The sequence below is a fragment of the Podarcis cretensis genome (assembly GCF_951804945.1).
Source record: "Podarcis cretensis genome assembly, chromosome: 13".
NCBI lineage: Eukaryota > Metazoa > Chordata > Lepidosauria > Squamata > Lacertidae > Podarcis > Podarcis cretensis.
In genome coordinates this window covers 25,309,359-25,327,344 of record NC_137182.1, presented here as the reverse complement: position 1 = coordinate 25,327,344, position 17,986 = coordinate 25,309,359, and the positions used below count along the sequence as shown (strand labels likewise).

Here is a 17,986-nt window from a genome sequence, read left to right as displayed (position 1 = left end):
CATACATACATTGCATACATGAACACAGAAAGTATTTATTATATGCAAAGTAAAGCTTGATTCTGACACCTGCTTATTTTGTATTGTTCTGTCATTTAGAATATATAGAAATTTGACCTTTGCTGTGACCTGAGCATGCATTTACATAGTCTATATATGATGGTGACTGAAAACACTTATTACTACAACACTTCTTGGGGTGCTTCCCTGATTTCTGTTTCCTCTTTGTGATCACAGCATTTTGCATACAGTGATGATAGCAAGCTCCCAGGCCTAAATTCCTTTTCAAATCTGGTATCTTGGCCAGCCCTATCATTAGACAGATGGGGAAGGTCTGTACCTCAGTGGCATGCTTTGCATGCAGACAGACCCTGGTTCAAAACCTGGCAGAGTGAGACTCCTGCCAGCAATCCTTGAAGGCTTCACCAATCGGGTGCTGTGCAGATGTTAAGACTACGGCTCCAACAGTACCTGTCGGGCACCCAGTTGGTAGAAGCTGGCATAGGCAATATTGAGCTAGATAGATCAATAGTCTGACTCGGTATTGGGCAGTTTCCCATCTTCCTAAGATAGGTCCCTACCCCTAAACATCCTGAAATCTAAATTTCTACAATAGGGTAGGCATGAAGGAAGGGAAATAAAAAAGCCATACCAGATCTGACTCGTGCAAAGTCTGAGTTCACGCCCACATCCCTATACAGAGAGTGTGGGGAGAGTTGTGCTGCAGAATTCCACACTGTTCATGCTGATTCCGTTTTTCAGAGGGATGGGGAACTTCTCTGGTTCTTTCCACTTCCTCTGTGATCAACATCCAGTGACTGCATTCCAAGAGCATTTACTCATATGTTTTCTGGTGGAAAATTGCCAGGAGCAAATATTGGGGAAGCCCAAAATGAGGAACACAATGTGGGGAGCAGTAATAAAAGGGGGGGTGGAGCAACTCTGACCAGTTGCAAAGTACATTTGCTATCTAAATCTCTAGTCAATAATCACAGAATTGTACAGCTGGAAGGAACCACAAGGGTCATCATCTAGTCCAACCCGCTGCAATGTAAGAATCTTTTGCTTAAACACACAGCCTTGAGAGTAAGTCTCATGCTCTACTGACTGAGCTATACCACAGGCCCAATATCAGTTTTTACTAAAGTTGCTAGTCATTTTTTCTAACCCTGGAACTGTATGTGTGTGATAGCAATTGCTCCAGTGGTGAGAGAAACGTAGTCTGCAAATGTTCAGAGGCACCTCCTCCTTTATCCCTCGCGTTCAGAACTGGAGCTCACGTCCTGCCCTCTCACATAAAAGGAGTCCGAGCTGCCCTTTCCACAGAGAGCTGAAGAACTCTGTGTCGTTCGAACGTCGGCACTTTCGGTTACACAGGTCTGCCTACGGCTTGATGTCTAGGGGCGTGGCGTGGCTCCCGATTGGCTCATAAGAGGGACGCCCAGCAGCTGCTCGGCCGGCGATTGGCTAAAGCGCGCGGGAGAGGTCGGTTCTTTGGAACGTTGGCTCCGTTTTCGCTTCCCAGCGGGGGCCTTGCGATGGCGCTACCCCGGTTGTTGTTTCTTTGGGCGACGGTGGCGGCAGTTGCTGCTGCATCCCGGCCCCCGTGGGACTCGATTGCCCGTTTGCAGCCGGGGACAGACGATGCACGGCAGGCAGTGGCGGTGCGGGAGCTGCTGGAGCGGCTGCTGGGCCCGAGGGCTGCCTCCGCCTTCTCGGTGTCGGTCAACCGGTCTTTGGCCGGGCCCGGCGGGCTTGACACCTACCGGCTGAGCTCGAGGGCTCCGGGCGTTGTAAACGTAGCTGGATCCAGCGGCGTGGCCGCCGCCTCGGGAATCTACCAGTACCTAAAGGACTACTGCGGTTGCCATGTCTCCTGGTCTGGGAAGCAGCTCCGACTGCCGGATAGCCTGCCGCCGGTACCCACTGAGATCATCGTCACCAGCCCCAACAGGTGATTCGATGGCGAAGGAGGAGAGCAAAGGATTTTGTGTTCCCTGTTTGCACGTGGGAAGTTTTTATTTTGTTTTTTTTAAAGGCTCTGAGCATGTCCAAAAAACAGAGCTCTGTTCCAATTAAATTTGCCTCTGGTCTTATTGGACTTGAAAGTTTGAGCCTTTGAACAACTTCAGGTAAAAATGAAATCCAACAGGTGCAGCTTTCTTTGATGCAGTGACCGGGAAAGATGTACTTGTTGAATTTCTGACTGTTAAGTAGTTGTTTAAGGCACAGAGTGTCTTGTCATCCACAGCATGGCAATCCTAGTTTCAGCTTTGATTGAAATGAGGGAGGGGAAAGAAGTACCTCTGAGCATGCAGAGAGTGACTTCTACCTCCGCTTGTATATCTTTGCTACATAAATTTGTTGTTGTTGTTGTTTAGTCGTTTAGTCATGTCCGACTCTTTGTGACCCCATGGACCAGAGCACGCCAGGCACTTCTGTCTTCCACTGCCTCTCGCAGTTTGGTCAAACTCATGCTGGTAACTTCGAGAACACTATCCAACTCTGTCGTCCCCTTCTCCTTGTGCCCTCCATCTTTCCCAACATCAGGATCTTTTCCAGGGAGTCTTCTCTTCTCATGAGGTGGCCAAAGTATTGGAGCCTCAGCTTCACGATCTGTCCTTCCAGTGAGCACTCAGGGCTGATTTCCTTAAAAATAGATAGGTTTGATCTTCTTGCAGTCCATGGGACTCTCAAGAGTCTCCTCCAGCACCATAATTCAAAAGCATCAATTCTTCGGTGATCAGTCTTCTTTATGGTCCAGCTTTCACTTCCATACATCACTACTGGGAACACCATAGCTTTTACTATACGGACCTTTGTTAGCAAGGTGGTGTCTCTACTTTTTAAGATGCTGTCTAGGTTTGTCATTGCTTTTCAAGGTCTGCTTCACAGGGGCATTGGAGTTTCAGGTTCTGCTTTTTCAAACAAACTGCATGTGCTATGTGCTAGGGGGATTTTCTTTAAAGAAATAGAAATATGGCATAGCTGCCTTGTACTTCACCAGACCATCGGTCCTTCTAGCTCAGCATTGTCTACATAGATTGGCTGCAGCTTTCCAGGCTTTCAGATGAGACATTCCTAGGCCTACCTGGGGATGCAGAGAGGTTGGTACCTGGGAGCATTTGCATGCAAAGCAGAATGCTCTTCCAAGCTACCACTGAGCTGCAACTTCATTTTGTACACCTTGCCCCATCTGCTAAACCTCTTTTTCAAGGCAGTGTTTACAGGTGGCAAATACTGCAACGTAGATATAAAATTGATCTGTTAGAAAAACCTACATTTTTTAAAGGGGGGAGGAACACACAACCCTTTTTTATATTCCCAGCTGTTCCCATCGTGAAAGAGAACCTTGCTTGCCACTTGCAGAAAATACTTGAGCGGTGCTGATTAAACATTTTAGAAAGAAAAGCATGTGGCCCAGTTCTCCTTGGGGCCATACCCAGGCTGTGTGTGTTTGAATTGTTTTGCTCTGACATAAGAAAGAAAAGAAGTTCTTCCCCAGAAAAGTGCTCTCTTCCTTCTTATCCTAGCTCAATTTCCATAATTTTCCTCCTTAGTCTCCATCCACAACGGGGCAGTGGGGGCGTAGCAGGAAGAAATCCTAAATATGTGTACACAGTAGTTATGTTTGCTTGTTCTTCTTTGTTCTCTCGTTTTCCTTCCTGTCTTGTCTTCCCATTGCATGCACTCGCCTAAATTTTAATAATACTTAGCAATTACGGTATAAAGCACTAATGACAAAAGTGCTTCACAGACATGATCTTAGTAATTACGACAAACCAGTAAGGTAGGTCGGGATTAGCATCCCTTGAGAGCAGGTATGGAGAGCTCTGGTCTCTCAAATGTCGTTGAACTATGACTCTCATTATCCTTTGGCCATGCTTGCTAAGGGCTGCTGTAGTTCATCTAGAGGGCCACACCTACCTTCTAGAAAAATGCTGGAGCTATGAAAGAATGGCTTGACTAAGTTTCTTATTGGGTTTCTGGAGGAAGTGAGTTTTTTAATAAAAAAACAACCTGATGACTTTCTGTTCACTTTTCTCAGCCACCACCCTACACTAGGTCTTGATAGAAGAGTTCACACGACACCCCTCACGTGTTGAAAGCACATGTCAGGGAGTCATAGCATGGTACCACCTGGTTCCGTCCGAGTGATGTACACACTGGTTAACTGTGTGAAGGCGTTGTCGCCGGTGCATTTGTTGTGTTTGGGGGGTGGGTAGCCATCACAACTGCACGGACCCCTTGTGTGTCCTTTCAGTATCATGTCCTTAAAATCTGCAGTTCTCTGCGTGTTACTAGACTACAGATCCCATCATCCCTGACCAATGACCATGCTGGCTGAGGCTGTTGGGAATTGGGTGTGCAACATCTGGATTTATTAGGTTGTAACTTCACCGGGATATCTCTCTCTCTCTCTCTCTCTCTCTCTCTCTCTCTCTTGCTCTCTTGCTTAATGTTGCTGTCTCCAGTGCAATGCACACTGATATCTCTAAACATTAGCGAGGAAAGAACAGTCATAAGTCACGCTCAAGCCACGAGTTTCCAAAGAGAAGATAACGATCATCTTTCTGGTTTCTAATGGAGTAGCTATTAAAACATAACTACAGGGAACATGGAAAACTGCCCTTTACTGAGTCAGACCATTGGTCCATGTAGGTCAGTGTTGTCTGCCCTGGCTGGCAGAGTTTCAGACAAGGAACATTCTCAGCCCTCTCTGAAGATGCTGGGGATTGAGCCTGGGGACATTCTACATGCAGAGCAGCTACAGCTCTTCTACATTCTCATAAACTGCTCATAAATTTTTCTCGTTAGAGGAGCTGTCCCTTGACCAGGCATAAGCAAAGTCAGCCTTCCAGGTGTTTTGGAACTACAACTCCCATCATCCCTAGCTAACAGGACCATTGGTCAGGGATGATGGGAATTGTAGTCTCAAAACACCTGGAGGGCTGACTTTGCCTATGTCTGGCCTTGATCATACCTAATACAGAGACAACCTTGGGGTACATGCACCCTAAGCCTGGGACATGTTTTGTAAAGAAGGCACCAATGTCAGTTCTGTTTGTAGCATGTTAGCTTAGTCTTAGCTGTGGATGTTTCTAAATCAGCAAATCTAAAATTAGAGAGGGGAGGACCCCCCCCCCCATTTGTAGGGCATCCTGGTGTCCATTACCTCGCCTGCTTTGAATAGCAGTGGTAAGCAAATTCTGACGACCATTGAAGCAAAAAGTATTGAGTAGGCCACGGAGGGCTGCCAAGTGGATTTGGGGAGGGGGCTGCTTTTGCCCTTCGCTTTCTACACCGCTCGACTGGGTCCAGCAGTTCCATCTGTGCAGTTGTGCTCCTTTGCGTGTTGGATGTCACGTCAGTCGGGGTCTGTCGGTCCCGCTCTTTTAAAGATCAGCTCAATTAATCTTGACACTCTTTTGTGGGCGGAAGGGGGAGGAATGACCCAGGGCCTCGTTAGAGGAGCTGTCCCTTGGCTTGTAGGCGGACAAAGGTGCTGGCGAGGACAGAGAGAGGTTGGCAGGGTGAGGAGAGTCTTTGCGTGACTGGATTGTTTGTGCCGCTTGAAAAGGAAGAGCCCCCCCCCCCGGGCCCTAGGGAAACCCAATTGGCGGGGGGACGGACAGACTCTAGAATAGCTTCAACCTGGGGACTTGGCCCCTGAGCCAAGGCAGCTAATCTCAAACACTTGGGGACCGATCATAGCTGTGTTGTTTACATAACACACACCGCACTGTGGACTACAACTGCGTAGTTAGCATCGCTCTAGCACTCCTGCCACCCAGTTTCTCAGCCCGCACTGGACGAAAGTAAATTCGGAACAGAGTCCTTGTGCGGTGTTGCAGCAGCGGCGTGCTTGCAAGTGCAACTGACCTGTGCAAGGCCTTGGGCCACTAAGCGTAGACAAATGTGTCCATTTCAGCTTGCTTACCTTTTTTTTCTTTCCCCAAACTTGAGCCCAGGCAGCTCACCCCCATTTCTGGATCGGTGTGCAATTTTTTCCCCTTTTAAATCTCTGCCTGGAAATTTCTTACACATTTCTGAGGTACCTTTCTCCTAACATGTTTACATATTTGTGTGCGATGTGCACGTTTTTGCAAGCACCCTCATGTAATGTAGTTCTGTATGCAATTTTCAATAATACATTACTTTTTTTGGGGGGGGACACTCTTTTTGGTTGGAAAACACAAAATGTGGGGAAGTGCAGGTTTCAAAGGATTGCTGGTTCTCAGGAAGTGATAATTAGGAACGTCAGCATTAAAATGCAAACTGAGCAAATTTACCGGTACTTCCCTCCCCTGTCAGGTGTGGGTAAAAGAGGGAGTACCATAACACTAAGCGCAACCTTACCTACAGCTCCTCCTCACTGGCCTGGTACTATTTCAATTGCCAGCCATGGCTATTTGGGAGACAAAACTACAACAGCGGCTGTAAACTAACCAAAGCACAAACAAAAGCTGCTAAAAGGTGGGAGAGGTGTATAAAAAAGCATTCTGCAACCTGTATAAATTATGCAACTTTGCTGTTTATTTATTCATTTATTTTCCTCGATTTTAAAAAAATAATATTTATTAGTAGCACTAGTCAGCTTCTGCCAATTTACTTTCCCTGACTACTGGCAATCTGCCTTAAGATATTCCTCCCAGTTTCTGATATTTTATTTTAGCAAGTGCTGCCCAGTGAGACTTGCCTTGACTTTGAGTCCATTGTACCGCTTCCTTTCTTGATCCCTCCTTTGTGTACCTACTTGTATGCATATTGTTATTCTCCTGCCTTCTCCCTCACTCCAGAACAGGATTTTCTGGCCCCAGTACATTATATGGCCCTCTGACTCATAAAAGAGGACACGGGTTTATATCTGCATTGTATTATATGCAAATATGTGTCATTGTTGGAAGGCAGGGTGGCTGGCCCAAAAAGTAAATTGGTGGCCACATGTGTAATAAAATGTTTGACAGAATGCAAAGTGGCAATGCTCTCCCCATAATTGTAGTTCCATACTAGAAAATACTGAACCTATTAAATTCTGCCTGCTGCACAGCTGTTAAAGGCAAAATAACTGTGCTTTTCCCCAGTGCAGGCCGTAAACCAGAGCCTGGGACGCATTGTTGCACCTACTTACCTGGGGGTAAGCCCCATTAAACATAAAGAGGCTTACTTGTAGAAAAATGGCTTCTAAGGAGTCCCTGATCTCAGACAAGCCCAAGACAAGAAAGACGAACAAATGGATAGATAATAAATAGCTTGCAGGTGCTTAAGAGTTCCGTTGTTCTTTCTTCCCAGATTCCGCTTCTACCAAAATGTCTGCACCCAGAGCTACTCCTACGTGTGGTGGAACTGGGAGCGCTGGGAACAGGAGATTGACTGGATGGCGCTCCACGGCATCAACATGGCGCTGGCATTCACCGGGCAGGAAGCCGTCTGGCAGCGGGTGGAGTATCTCGTTTAAACAGAAAAACAGTTGAACCGTGATAATATTTTAGAAGCACTTTTCAGACCGGAAGAATGCCTGCCAAAGCAGCTGATGGTAACTGAAGTTCAACATCCCTCTTCTCTTGTTTCCAGGTATATTTGTCCCTGGGCCTGAACCAGTCAGAAATTGACGAGTATTTCACTGGACCGGCATTTCTGGCTTGGAACCGGATGGGGAACTTGCACACCTGGGCGGGGCCACTGCCCCTCTCATGGCAACTGAAGCAGCTCTACTTGCAGGTACCTGGGCCTGATTGTTGTGGTGGTGGCGGCGCTAGCCTTATGCTTACTGTGAAGGGTAAGGCTATTAGCCATGGTGGGCTGAGTGCTACCTCCACCATTTGTGGGAATCTCAGGTGGGGAGAGTACTATGGCACACAGCTCCTGCTCTTTCAGGCTTCCTGTAGGCATCTGGTTGGCCACTGTGAAAACAGGCTGCTGGACTACCAGGGAGTTGGACTACATCAGGGGTAAGCAACCTAAGGCCCGTGGCCTGGATGTGGCCCAATCGCCTTCTCAGTCCGGCCTACGGACGGTCCGGGAATCACATGAGGAGAATGTGTCCTTTTAATAATAATAATAATTTATTATTTATACCCCGCGCATCTGGCTGAGTTTCCCCAGCCCCAATCGAGTGTTAAAAACAATACAGCATTAAATATTAAAAACTTCCCTAAACAGGGCTGCCTTCAGATGTCTTTTAAAGATAGCTGCTTATTTCCTTCACATCTGAAGGGAGGGCGTTCCACAGAGTGGGTGCCACTACCGAGAAGGCCTTCTGTCTGGTTCCCTGTAATCTCACTTCTCGCAATGAGGGAACCGCCAGAAGACCCTCAGCGCTGGATCTCAGTGTCCGGGCTGAACGATAAGGGGTGGAGATGCTCCTTCAGGTATACAGGACCGAGGCCGTTTAGGGCTTTAAAGATCAGCAGCAACACTTCGAATTGTCCTTGGAAATGTACTGGGAGCCAATGAAGATCTCTCAGGTCTTTTATTTAAAATGCATCTCTGGGTTATTTGTGGGGCATAGGAATTTGTTCATCCCCCCCCCAAAAAAAATATATAGTCCAGCCCACCACATGGTCTGAGGGACAGTGGACCAGCCCACAGCTCAAAAAGGTTGCTGACTATATGATCCTCAGGGTCCCTTCCAGCTTTATGATTCTGTTGTAAGAAAAAAAACTGCTCTTTTCCCCTTATGGGGTATTCCAGAGCCACTATAGCAAGCTTCCTCAAACTCAGCCCTCCAGATGTTTTGAGACTACAATTCCCATCATCCCTGACCTGCTAAGGATCATGGGAGTTGTAGGCCAGAAACATCTGGAGGGCCGAATTTGAGTAAGCCTGCCTTATAGAGCCCTTAAGTGGGTTCCCTGTTGGTAGGAGAAAATAACAGAGGCCAACCAGAGTATACTGAGAAGCAAAGCGGCTAGTAAGCCTGATCTTTATTAAAGGAACTGCTGCAACAGGGTCCCCACCCACCACATGCAGGAGGGAAGAGAACCCTGAACAATGGTGCGCAAGCCCTTATATAGACTTTTGAAATTGCCCATCCTGTAGCCCAAGACCACCACCCCAAAACATCATACATACATCACAGAAGGATATCTGATAATGGTCACTGATTACATTACCTGGACAGTCTGGCCATTCTTTGGTGATGGTAATACTTTTGTTTCTGAATCCAGGCCATAGGCTCACCCTATCCATACACAAGTATGCCCTTAAGACAGGATTTGCAAGCAAAAAGACAATGGGAAGGCTTTCCCTATTTGCCTCCCTTACTGCAGAGGAATATTTGAGGTCAATGGGAGAGTCAAAATGGCTTCAGGATTGCTCTCCCATACTATTTCAGACACATGGTTCATATATTTAGATATGTATGCATTTATGAATATTTATTCTATATTTTAGACCTTAAAATTATTATAACAGTTCTATGATTTTATGACTCCATGGACCTTTTCTTATTTTCCAGTAGGGTTTTTCTTATATTCTTACGTTCAGTTTCCTTTTCTAGTTCTTACCTTTGGAGCTTCTTTTTCCCCCTCTTCAGTGTTTTTCCATCAGTATTTGTAGAAAGATCCACTGCTGTCTCAGTCCAATGTGGCAGAAGTATGATGTAATGTGCTAATAAAGAGCCAAACTTGACCCAAGGGCAGCCATATTTGTTTAATCACCTATCTGCCCCATTCACTTATAAAGCAGGGTATATGGGGTCTAAAATTTATATATATATTGCCTGTGGGGCTATCAACCGTTTCAGAAGAGGAATTAGGGTAGGAATGGTGGTCAAGTCTGAGTTTCAGAAAACTACAAGGGGAAAGGTTTAAACCAGGAATGAGGGATGATGGCCCGTCTAGATGTTGTTGGACTGTAATTCCCATCAGTCCCAGTTAACATGGCAGTTGGTCAAAGATGATGGGAATTGTAGTCCAATAACATTTGGAGGGCCACAGATTCCCAATTCCTGGTTTAAACACACACACACATATATACACACACACACCCTTCTCTAGTGCCCGAGCTAATTTGTGGCACCCATAGCTTCACTTGGGTAAAAAGAAAACTCAGGTAACCAAATCATCAATCTTATTTTATAAAGCCGCTGTCATTATTGTATATTTGTATAACACTTTTTAGCCCAAAGGCCAGTTGCCTTTTCATTAAACCAATTCCAACATTTTTGAATTTTGAAACACCTGATAATTTTGTTTAAAAACCCTTATTTGTTGATATTTGTTCATAGATATACAAAATTCATACCCATTGCAAAGTATCTTTTTATAATATACTAAGATGAAACAGCTACCTAGAAAAGACCAAAGTCCGAAAGAAGATAAGACGAGAAAAGGAGAGACCTAAAGAAAGAGAAAGCGAGAGAGAAGGGAAAGAAATGAAAAAAACCAGCAAATATTCAATCTTTGGCACCACTTGTAGCTGAGCCAACAGACTCGCCAGAGACCTACCTAAAATGTGGGCATTCTTCTGGGGCTAGTGGGTGGGAATATCAGGGCACAGTATGGATCCTTCCCCAGGCCTTATTACACTGCTCCATCCTGCCCTCTTTGCCTTCCCAGTACAGGATCCTGGAGAGAATGCGGAGCCTGGGGATGTTGACAGTGCTGCCTGCCTTCTCAGGATACGTTCCTCGCGGCATCTTAAGGTAAAGGTCGTCGGCCATGCTTCACAAGCAGGAATGGAATGCAGGTGGCAAAGGGACCTAGGAAACCACATTATACCAAATCAAATCATCATCTAGCTGCAGCCACATGAGGCCCTCCAGCCCTCCTAGTTTGACCCACCAGGATGTTTCTCCTGGGTCTTTCCCATCTGACACTCAGAATCCAAAGCGTGGTCTCTCTCCTGTGGTGGGGGAAGGGGGGTGCAGTGGGGGCGGGTTGCCCGGGGTGTCAAAACTGAGGGGGGTGACAAAATGCCAGGCGGCACTCACCGCGGGGCCTGCAGCGCGCCTGAGCCACACATCTCTCCTGGGAGTGATGCGGTGACTTGGGTGCCCACAGGCTCCACGCTGCCCCAAACGGTCCACCCACTGCCTCCCCCCCCCCAGCTGTAGGGCGGCTGAGTGGGTGGAGGCAGGCAGACTCCTCGGAGACCCCACGGAGTGTCCTGCCCCAGCTGGCCCCACTCCACGGGTGGCTGGCCACGCCCCTGAGCACAGGGCACGTGCGCTGCCTCAGGTGCCCGATCGGCTTGCACCGCCACTGCCTCTCTCCATGGGAAGTGGAAGAGGCTGTGGCCCAGAGACATTTCAGAGGCCTCTGAGCCTGTGCAAGTGTGTATTGCTCCTTGCTTCTGCAGCCAGTTCTCTCACATCCGTGATCAGAACGCATGGAGGGTACGGATGATTGCAAAATCATTACGAAAGAGATGGAGGAGGGTTTGCAGTTGGGGGAGGGTATAGGCAGTGGCGTAGCGTGGGTTGTCAGCACTTGGGGCAAGGCAAGTAATTTGCGCCCCCTAACCCGTGGATTTGCGCCCCCTAACCCTAACCCCCAGATGTTGCGCCCGGTGCGGCCGGCCCCCCCTGCACCCCCCACGCTACGCCACTGGGTATAGGGCAGAAGGTTGGGACACAGGAAGCCTCTTTAAACAGATTCAGGCCATTGATCCATTGAGCTCAGCATTTCCTACGCTGATTGGCCCCAACTCTCCATGATTTCAGACATGGGACATTCCCAGCATTGCAGCGGAACCTCAGTTTTCGAACTTAATCCGTTCCAGAAGACTGGTTCGGCTTCCGAAAAGTTCGAAAACCTAGGATCGATGGGCTAGTGGCAAAGTCAATGAGAACAAATGAAAAATGCAGCTCGGAAGCTGTTTGAAAACTGTTCGAAAATGGAAGCATTCACTTCTGGGTTATCGGCGTTTGGGTTCTGAATCATTTGGCTTCCAAAGCGTTTCACAACCAAGGTTCCACTGTATTGGGAGATGCTGGGAACTTCTGCATGCAAAGCACAGGCTCTGACATTCAGCTACAGCCCTTCCCAAATACAGCAGTGATTTAGGCACAGCCCTGAAGGATGGGGGGTGTTTCCTCCCTTCCCTTCCCATCTTTTTTAATGTGTGATGCTTTACTGTGTTTGATGTTTTAATTTGCTGGAAGCCGCCCAGGGGGCTGGGGCAACCCTGGCAGATGGGCGGCATATAATTTTGTTATCATTATCATCACCGTTTATTTCCCTTTCAAAGCAAAGAGAGCTATTGCGTTCCCCTTTGGATGTCAGTGGACTCCAACTCCCAGCATGCTCACTGATCAGGGATGATGGGAATTATAGCCCAGCCGTGTCGGAAAGGCACCCCGTGTCGGAAAGGCACACCCATGTTGACTACCCCTGCTTTAGAGTTTCTTCTTTTAGTCTTGCCTCTGAGCTCTCTGGCGGAAACGGTTTAGCTGTACAGCGTTTAGCACACAATCAAATGTGAAACAGCGGTTGGTGCCACAATTCCTTCTTTCCCATGCTTTCAGGATTTTCCCCCGGGCCAACGCCACACGAATGGGGAGCTGGAGTCACTTTGACTGCACCTACTCCTGCTCCTACCTCCTGTCGCCCGAAGACCCCATGTTCCAGGTCATCGGGACCCTCTTCCTGAAAGAACTGACAAGGCAGTTTGGTACGGATCACTTGTACAGCGCTGACACCTTCAACGAGATGCGCCCGCTCTCATCGGATCCTGCCTACCTGTCCCAGGTCAGCGCAGCTGTCTTCCGCTCCATGACGGGAGGTAGGATGTGACGGGTTCTCTTGGTTCCCCTCCGTACACACACAAGTTTCTCCTCCAGTCGCCTCGTCTTTTATGACATTTATATACTATGCTTATCCTTCACGGAACTCAGGGTGGGTGGTGTATGGGTTCTCCTCCTCCCCTTTTCACCCTCATACCAATCCTGTGAGGTAGGTTAGGCTAAGGGTGACTTGCCTAAAGTCACCCAGAGAGCTTCATGCCTGAGTGGAGATTCGAACCCTGGTCTCCCATGTCCAACACTCTAACTGTGGCTCACTTTAGCCCACATTTGGGCAGCTGCATAACTTGGAGGGGGCATCGTAGGTTGAAGGAGAGCTTCTCTCTTGCAGAGAATTTCACATTATGGCCAAGCTTCCCTCACTTTTGAGACTTTGCTATGCACTCGCTACACATTTTCTAAGCCTCAAGTATATGGCTTCAAATTCAAAAATCTATTATTATTTTTAACATGCTATTTTTAAAACCTCAAGAACTGCATCGTTCCAAACTCCACGTTTATGCCATCCACTGCTGATACCATCCTGATCATACCATGGCTGGCTTATCTCCCATTTTTTATGCTTAGGAACAAGATGTTGGCTGCATTTATTTGTTTTCTTTATAACCACATTCGTATATCCTTCTTTCAAGTTGCTAGGAACAGCATGCCTAGCAATTTCCTGTTACTGTGCTGTATATCCTTCTAACCACCCTCTGAGGTAGACTAGGCCGAGAGAAGGTGACTTACCATTGGCCACCAAATTTCATGGCTTGAGCCCTGGTCTTCTCAGCCAAGCCCTTCTATGGCAGCATTGTAGCCTCCCAGATTATGTTTATGGGATGTGTTAGATAAGGCATAGCTTTCCACTGCAGGATTACTGTCTCCTAGACATTGTTGTTCTGCAAGTATTTGATCTCCTGCAGAGAATTTGGCACCACAGAGCTAGCCATATTTTGCAGGCATTTTGCAGCAGGAAGCCAGGATGGTGACCTATATAATTTTAATTGAAGTCGATGTCCTCAATGAATGAATGAAAGGAGTCCAGGGTGGAAGTACAGTGGTACCTCGGGTTAAGTACTTAATTCTTTCCGGAGGTCCGTACTTAACCTGAAACTGTTCTTAACCTGAAGCACCACTTTAGCCAATGGGGCCTCCCGCTTCCGCTGCGGCGCAATTTCTGTTCTCATCCTGAAGCAAAGTTCTTAACCTGAAGCACTATTTCTGGGATAGTGGAGTCTGTAACCTGAAGCATATGTAACCCGAGGAACCACTGTACATTAGAGGTTCCACAAGCAGAAGCAACTGTCAGCACCTCTGCCTTGTGCTAATTGGCAATGTCTTCCTCCACAGCTGACCCCCGTGCCATATGGCTGATGCAAGGCTGGCTTTTCCAACACCAACCTGACTTCTGGCAGCCGGCCCAAGTCCGCGCCCTCCTCCAGGGCGTGCCCCTTGGCAGGATGGTGGTGCAGGACCTCTTTGCCGAATCCAAGCCCGTCTACCCCTGGACTGAGTCCTTCTACGGGCAGCCGTTTATCTGGTGCATGCTGCACAACTTTGGCGGCAACCACGGCCTTTTTGGCACAGCGGAGAGCATCAACCAGGGTCCCTTTGCTGCCCGGGGCTTCCCCAACTCCACCATGGTGGGCATCGGCCTGACCCCCGAAGGCATCGAGCAGAACGATGTGATGTACGAGCTCATGACCGACCTGGGCTGGCGCAAGGAGCCCCTGGACCTCCGGCGGTGGGTGTCCAATTATGCCACGCAGCGCTACGGAGCCAGCAACGCCCAGGCAGCCGCGGCCTGGCAGCTGCTTCTCCAGAGCGCCTACAATTGCTCTGGGCCGTACACAAACCACAACCGCAGCCCGCTGGTGCACCGCCCTTCCTTCCGGATGACCACGGAGCTCTGGTACAACGAGAGCGACGTCTATGAGGCCTGGCGGCTGCTGCAAAGCTCTGTCGACATGCTCGGCGCCAGCAGCACCTTCTGCTACGACCTGGTTGACGTGACACGCCAGGCCATGCAGCAGCTGGTGAGCCGGTATTACTTGGAAATCAAGCAGGCTTTCCAGAGCCGCATGCTCTCCCGCCTGCTGACGGCGGGCGGCATTCTGGTCTACGACCTCCTCCCGGAGCTAGACAGCCTCCTGTCGAGCGACAGGCGGTTTCTGCTCGGACGGTGGCTGGAGGCTGCCCGCTTGTCAGCCACCAGCGACCAGGAGGCGGTCCTCTACGACCTGAATGCACGCAACCAGCTGACGCTCTGGGGGCCCAACGGCAACATCTTGGACTACGCCAACAAGCAGTTTGGAGGGCTGGTGCTGGACTATTACGGGGTGCGCTGGAGCCTGTTTGTGTCCACCCTGGTAGAGTGCCTCAACACTGGGACCCCTTTCCACCAGAGCCACTTCAACCAAGCCGTCTTCCAAGTGGAGAGGGGCTTTATCTACAACGGGAAGCGGTACCCGGCCAAGGCCATGGGCAACACGCTGGACATAGCCAGGAAGATATTTCTCAAGTATTACCCTTCCGCAGTGCAGCACAACTGCTCAAGGGCTGCATGAGAAGAGACTCGCTATTGGCAGGCCCCCGTCTCTGCTTGCCGTCAGTCCCAACCACTGCACTCGTCCCGTGTTGGGTGTTCTGAGCCAGATCTGACTACTGAACAGCTTCTTCTTAAATGCACATTTTCCCAGTGTTCGAGTGGCACAGGAGCTGGTGGTGGTGGGAATGGGAATGACTTCTGGTCAGAAAGATAGGTGACAGAGTTTATAAAGCCTGTCTGGAAGCCTGTAACCCTGTCTCCAGATGGGTGCAGAGGCTAGTTGTGGTTGAGGGATCATTGTCAGGGACTCAGCACATGGTTCTCGGGGGCACTTCTCCTTGTTTTTCACGTGTTCCAGAGCTGGCTCAAATTGAGCTCTAAAAAGGTTAGCGGTGTGGTGGAGATGGACTCTGCTGCCTTAATTTGGAGACGGAAGTACGCAGTCACAAGACTTTGCAACGCAGCTCCCTGCCAAAAGACTACCTGCATCGCAGCCCTCTTCCCTCCACACAGGCAAGGGGTGGCTAACCTGTGGCTTGTAGGCCCCTCAGGGTTTTTTTGTGTAGCCTCTGCAACTCCAACATTTATCATTTTAAAAATAATAATTTCATTTAAAAATCTGAGATTCCATAAGATGGGGGGGGGGCTTTCCAAGGCTCCCCATTGTAAAAACAACAACAAGAAGAAACCTTTAAAATAATTATTATATTCTTTTTTACTAACTGCTCTCATAGGTATTCCAAAGTGATAGTCTGATGACAAAATGTTTTAAGGCCCCTCCGAGGTCCCCTGCCCCAATTTTTCTTATTATTTCCCCCCCCAAAAAAAAATATATAATAATAATTAAGTACTCTATTTTAATATATATACTGATCACTCATATGGGTCCCCTGCTGCTGTGACTCTGTGGTGCCAAAAAGGGCTTTGTGGCCCCATTAAGACTTCCCAATGGGTCCATTAAAAATAATAATCAAATATAAAAAAACTGGTCGCACCCACTTTGACATGAGGCCCCTGAAGTGGTTAGCCACCCCTGCTGGATTGTATTCAGCTGTGGTCCGTGTTTTCTCCTGCTCACCCCCAAGCAGAAGTGCTAGAAGAAGAGTTTGGATTTGATATCCCGCTTTAACACTACCCTAAAGGTAAAGGTAAAGGTACCCCTGCCCGTACGGGCCAGTCTTGACAGACTCTGGGGTTGTGCGCCCATCTCACTTAAGAGGCCAGGGGCCAGCGCTGTCCGGAGACACTTCCGGGTCACGTGGCCAGCGTGACATCGCTGCTCTGGAGAGCCAGAGCCGCACACGGAAACGCCGTTTACCTTCCCGCTGGTAAGCGGTCCCTATTTATCTACTTGCACCTGGAGGTGCTTTCGAACTGCTAGGTTGGCAGGCGCTGGGACCGAGCAGCGGGAGCGCACCCCGCCGCAGGGATTCGAACCACCGACCTTTCGATCGGCAAGTCCTAGGCGCTGAGGCTTTAACCCACAGCGCCACCTGCGTCCCAGTTAACACTACCCTAAGGAGTCTCAAAGCAGCTAACAATCTCCTTTCCCTTCCTCCCCCACAACAAACACTCTGTGAGGTGACTGAGGCTGAGAGACTTCAGGGAAGTATGACTGGCCCAAGGTCACCCAGCAGCTGCATGTGGAGGAGTGGGGAATCGAACCCAGTTCACCAGATTACGAGTCCACTGTTCTTAACCACTACACCACCTACAGAAGAGATTGCTCCAGCTGCCTTCCGCAAGCAAGCATTTGAAGCATTGAAGAGACCAGATGAAGTGACAGGGAACCTGGTAGCCCTCCAGACATTGTTGGGACACCCAACTCCCAGCACCCCTGACTATTCCTGAAGAGCCACAGGTTCCCTGCAATTGGGCTAGAGGATCATTAGGGATCTTCCCACCAAAAAAGCTAGGCTTTGGCTGCATTCAGGCAGCACCTTTAGTCCATTTTCCTGTTTACCGGGTAATTTCCACATTTCCAAGGGATAATCTCCTAAGAGGCAAAAGACACTTGTGGAAATACGTTGTGGCCTAGTGGCAATTTACTGCTCATTTCCATGTTAATTGTTTCCAGGAAAATTCTGGCTTGCAGCCCCATTAACCAGGAGACTTGTGGGAGTGTGTTGTGTTGCAATTTCAGGTGAAGGAATTTGGGGCGGCATCCTTAGCACACAGGTCTTTCCTGTTGTTTGAAATTTAGGTTGGCATGGCAGCATTATCCATCGATCAAAGAGCCGCAGCAGCTGGTATTGGTGTATAAAAGGAACATTAGAAATCCCTAGTAAACAGATGCCCTAGTAAAATCAATAAACCCCACCTCAAAATCAATAAAAGCAATAAACCCCACCTCAAAGTGCAGCCATAGTTTCTCACCCTCCCCATAGGGATAAATACTGAAACGGGAAGGCACTACACTGATTGCAGTTTGGTTTAGCCTTTTGAATTTATTAGGTGCCTTTTTCTACATATAAAAAAGACACAAGGCGTCTTTGACAACAAATCCATTGCTCATTGGGGTTCATTTAACAGACCAAACGAGGCGATTGGGCGCCTTCTGCCAGAAACGCTTGGGTAGGGAGGGAAAAGGTTGATTTATCCTTGGGAAAGGGAACAGGCCTCATCAGTAACATTGTCATTTTGGAATTATGGGGATGTGGTGAGCATGAAGTGAGGTTTGAGAAATAGCATTGAAGAGTTGCCTTGCT

General features: G+C 48.4%; 1 protein-coding gene across 1 annotated transcript; it reads left to right on the top strand.

Annotated features, from left to right (window-relative positions):
* The first annotated feature begins 1,155 nt into the window (after nt 1-1,155).
* Nucleotides 1,156-16,732, top strand: NAGLU (N-acetyl-alpha-glucosaminidase). Its single transcript, XM_079949528.1, has 6 exons — nt 1,156-1,954; nt 7,294-7,441; nt 7,576-7,722; nt 10,563-10,648; nt 12,473-12,729; nt 14,081-16,732. The coding sequence occupies exons 1-6, from the start codon at nt 1,539-1,541 to the stop codon at nt 15,295-15,297; spliced, it is 2,271 nt and encodes a 756-aa protein (XP_079805654.1). The 5' UTR covers nt 1,156-1,538; the 3' UTR covers nt 15,298-16,732.
* Nucleotides 16,733-17,986: the final 1,254 nt, after the last annotated feature.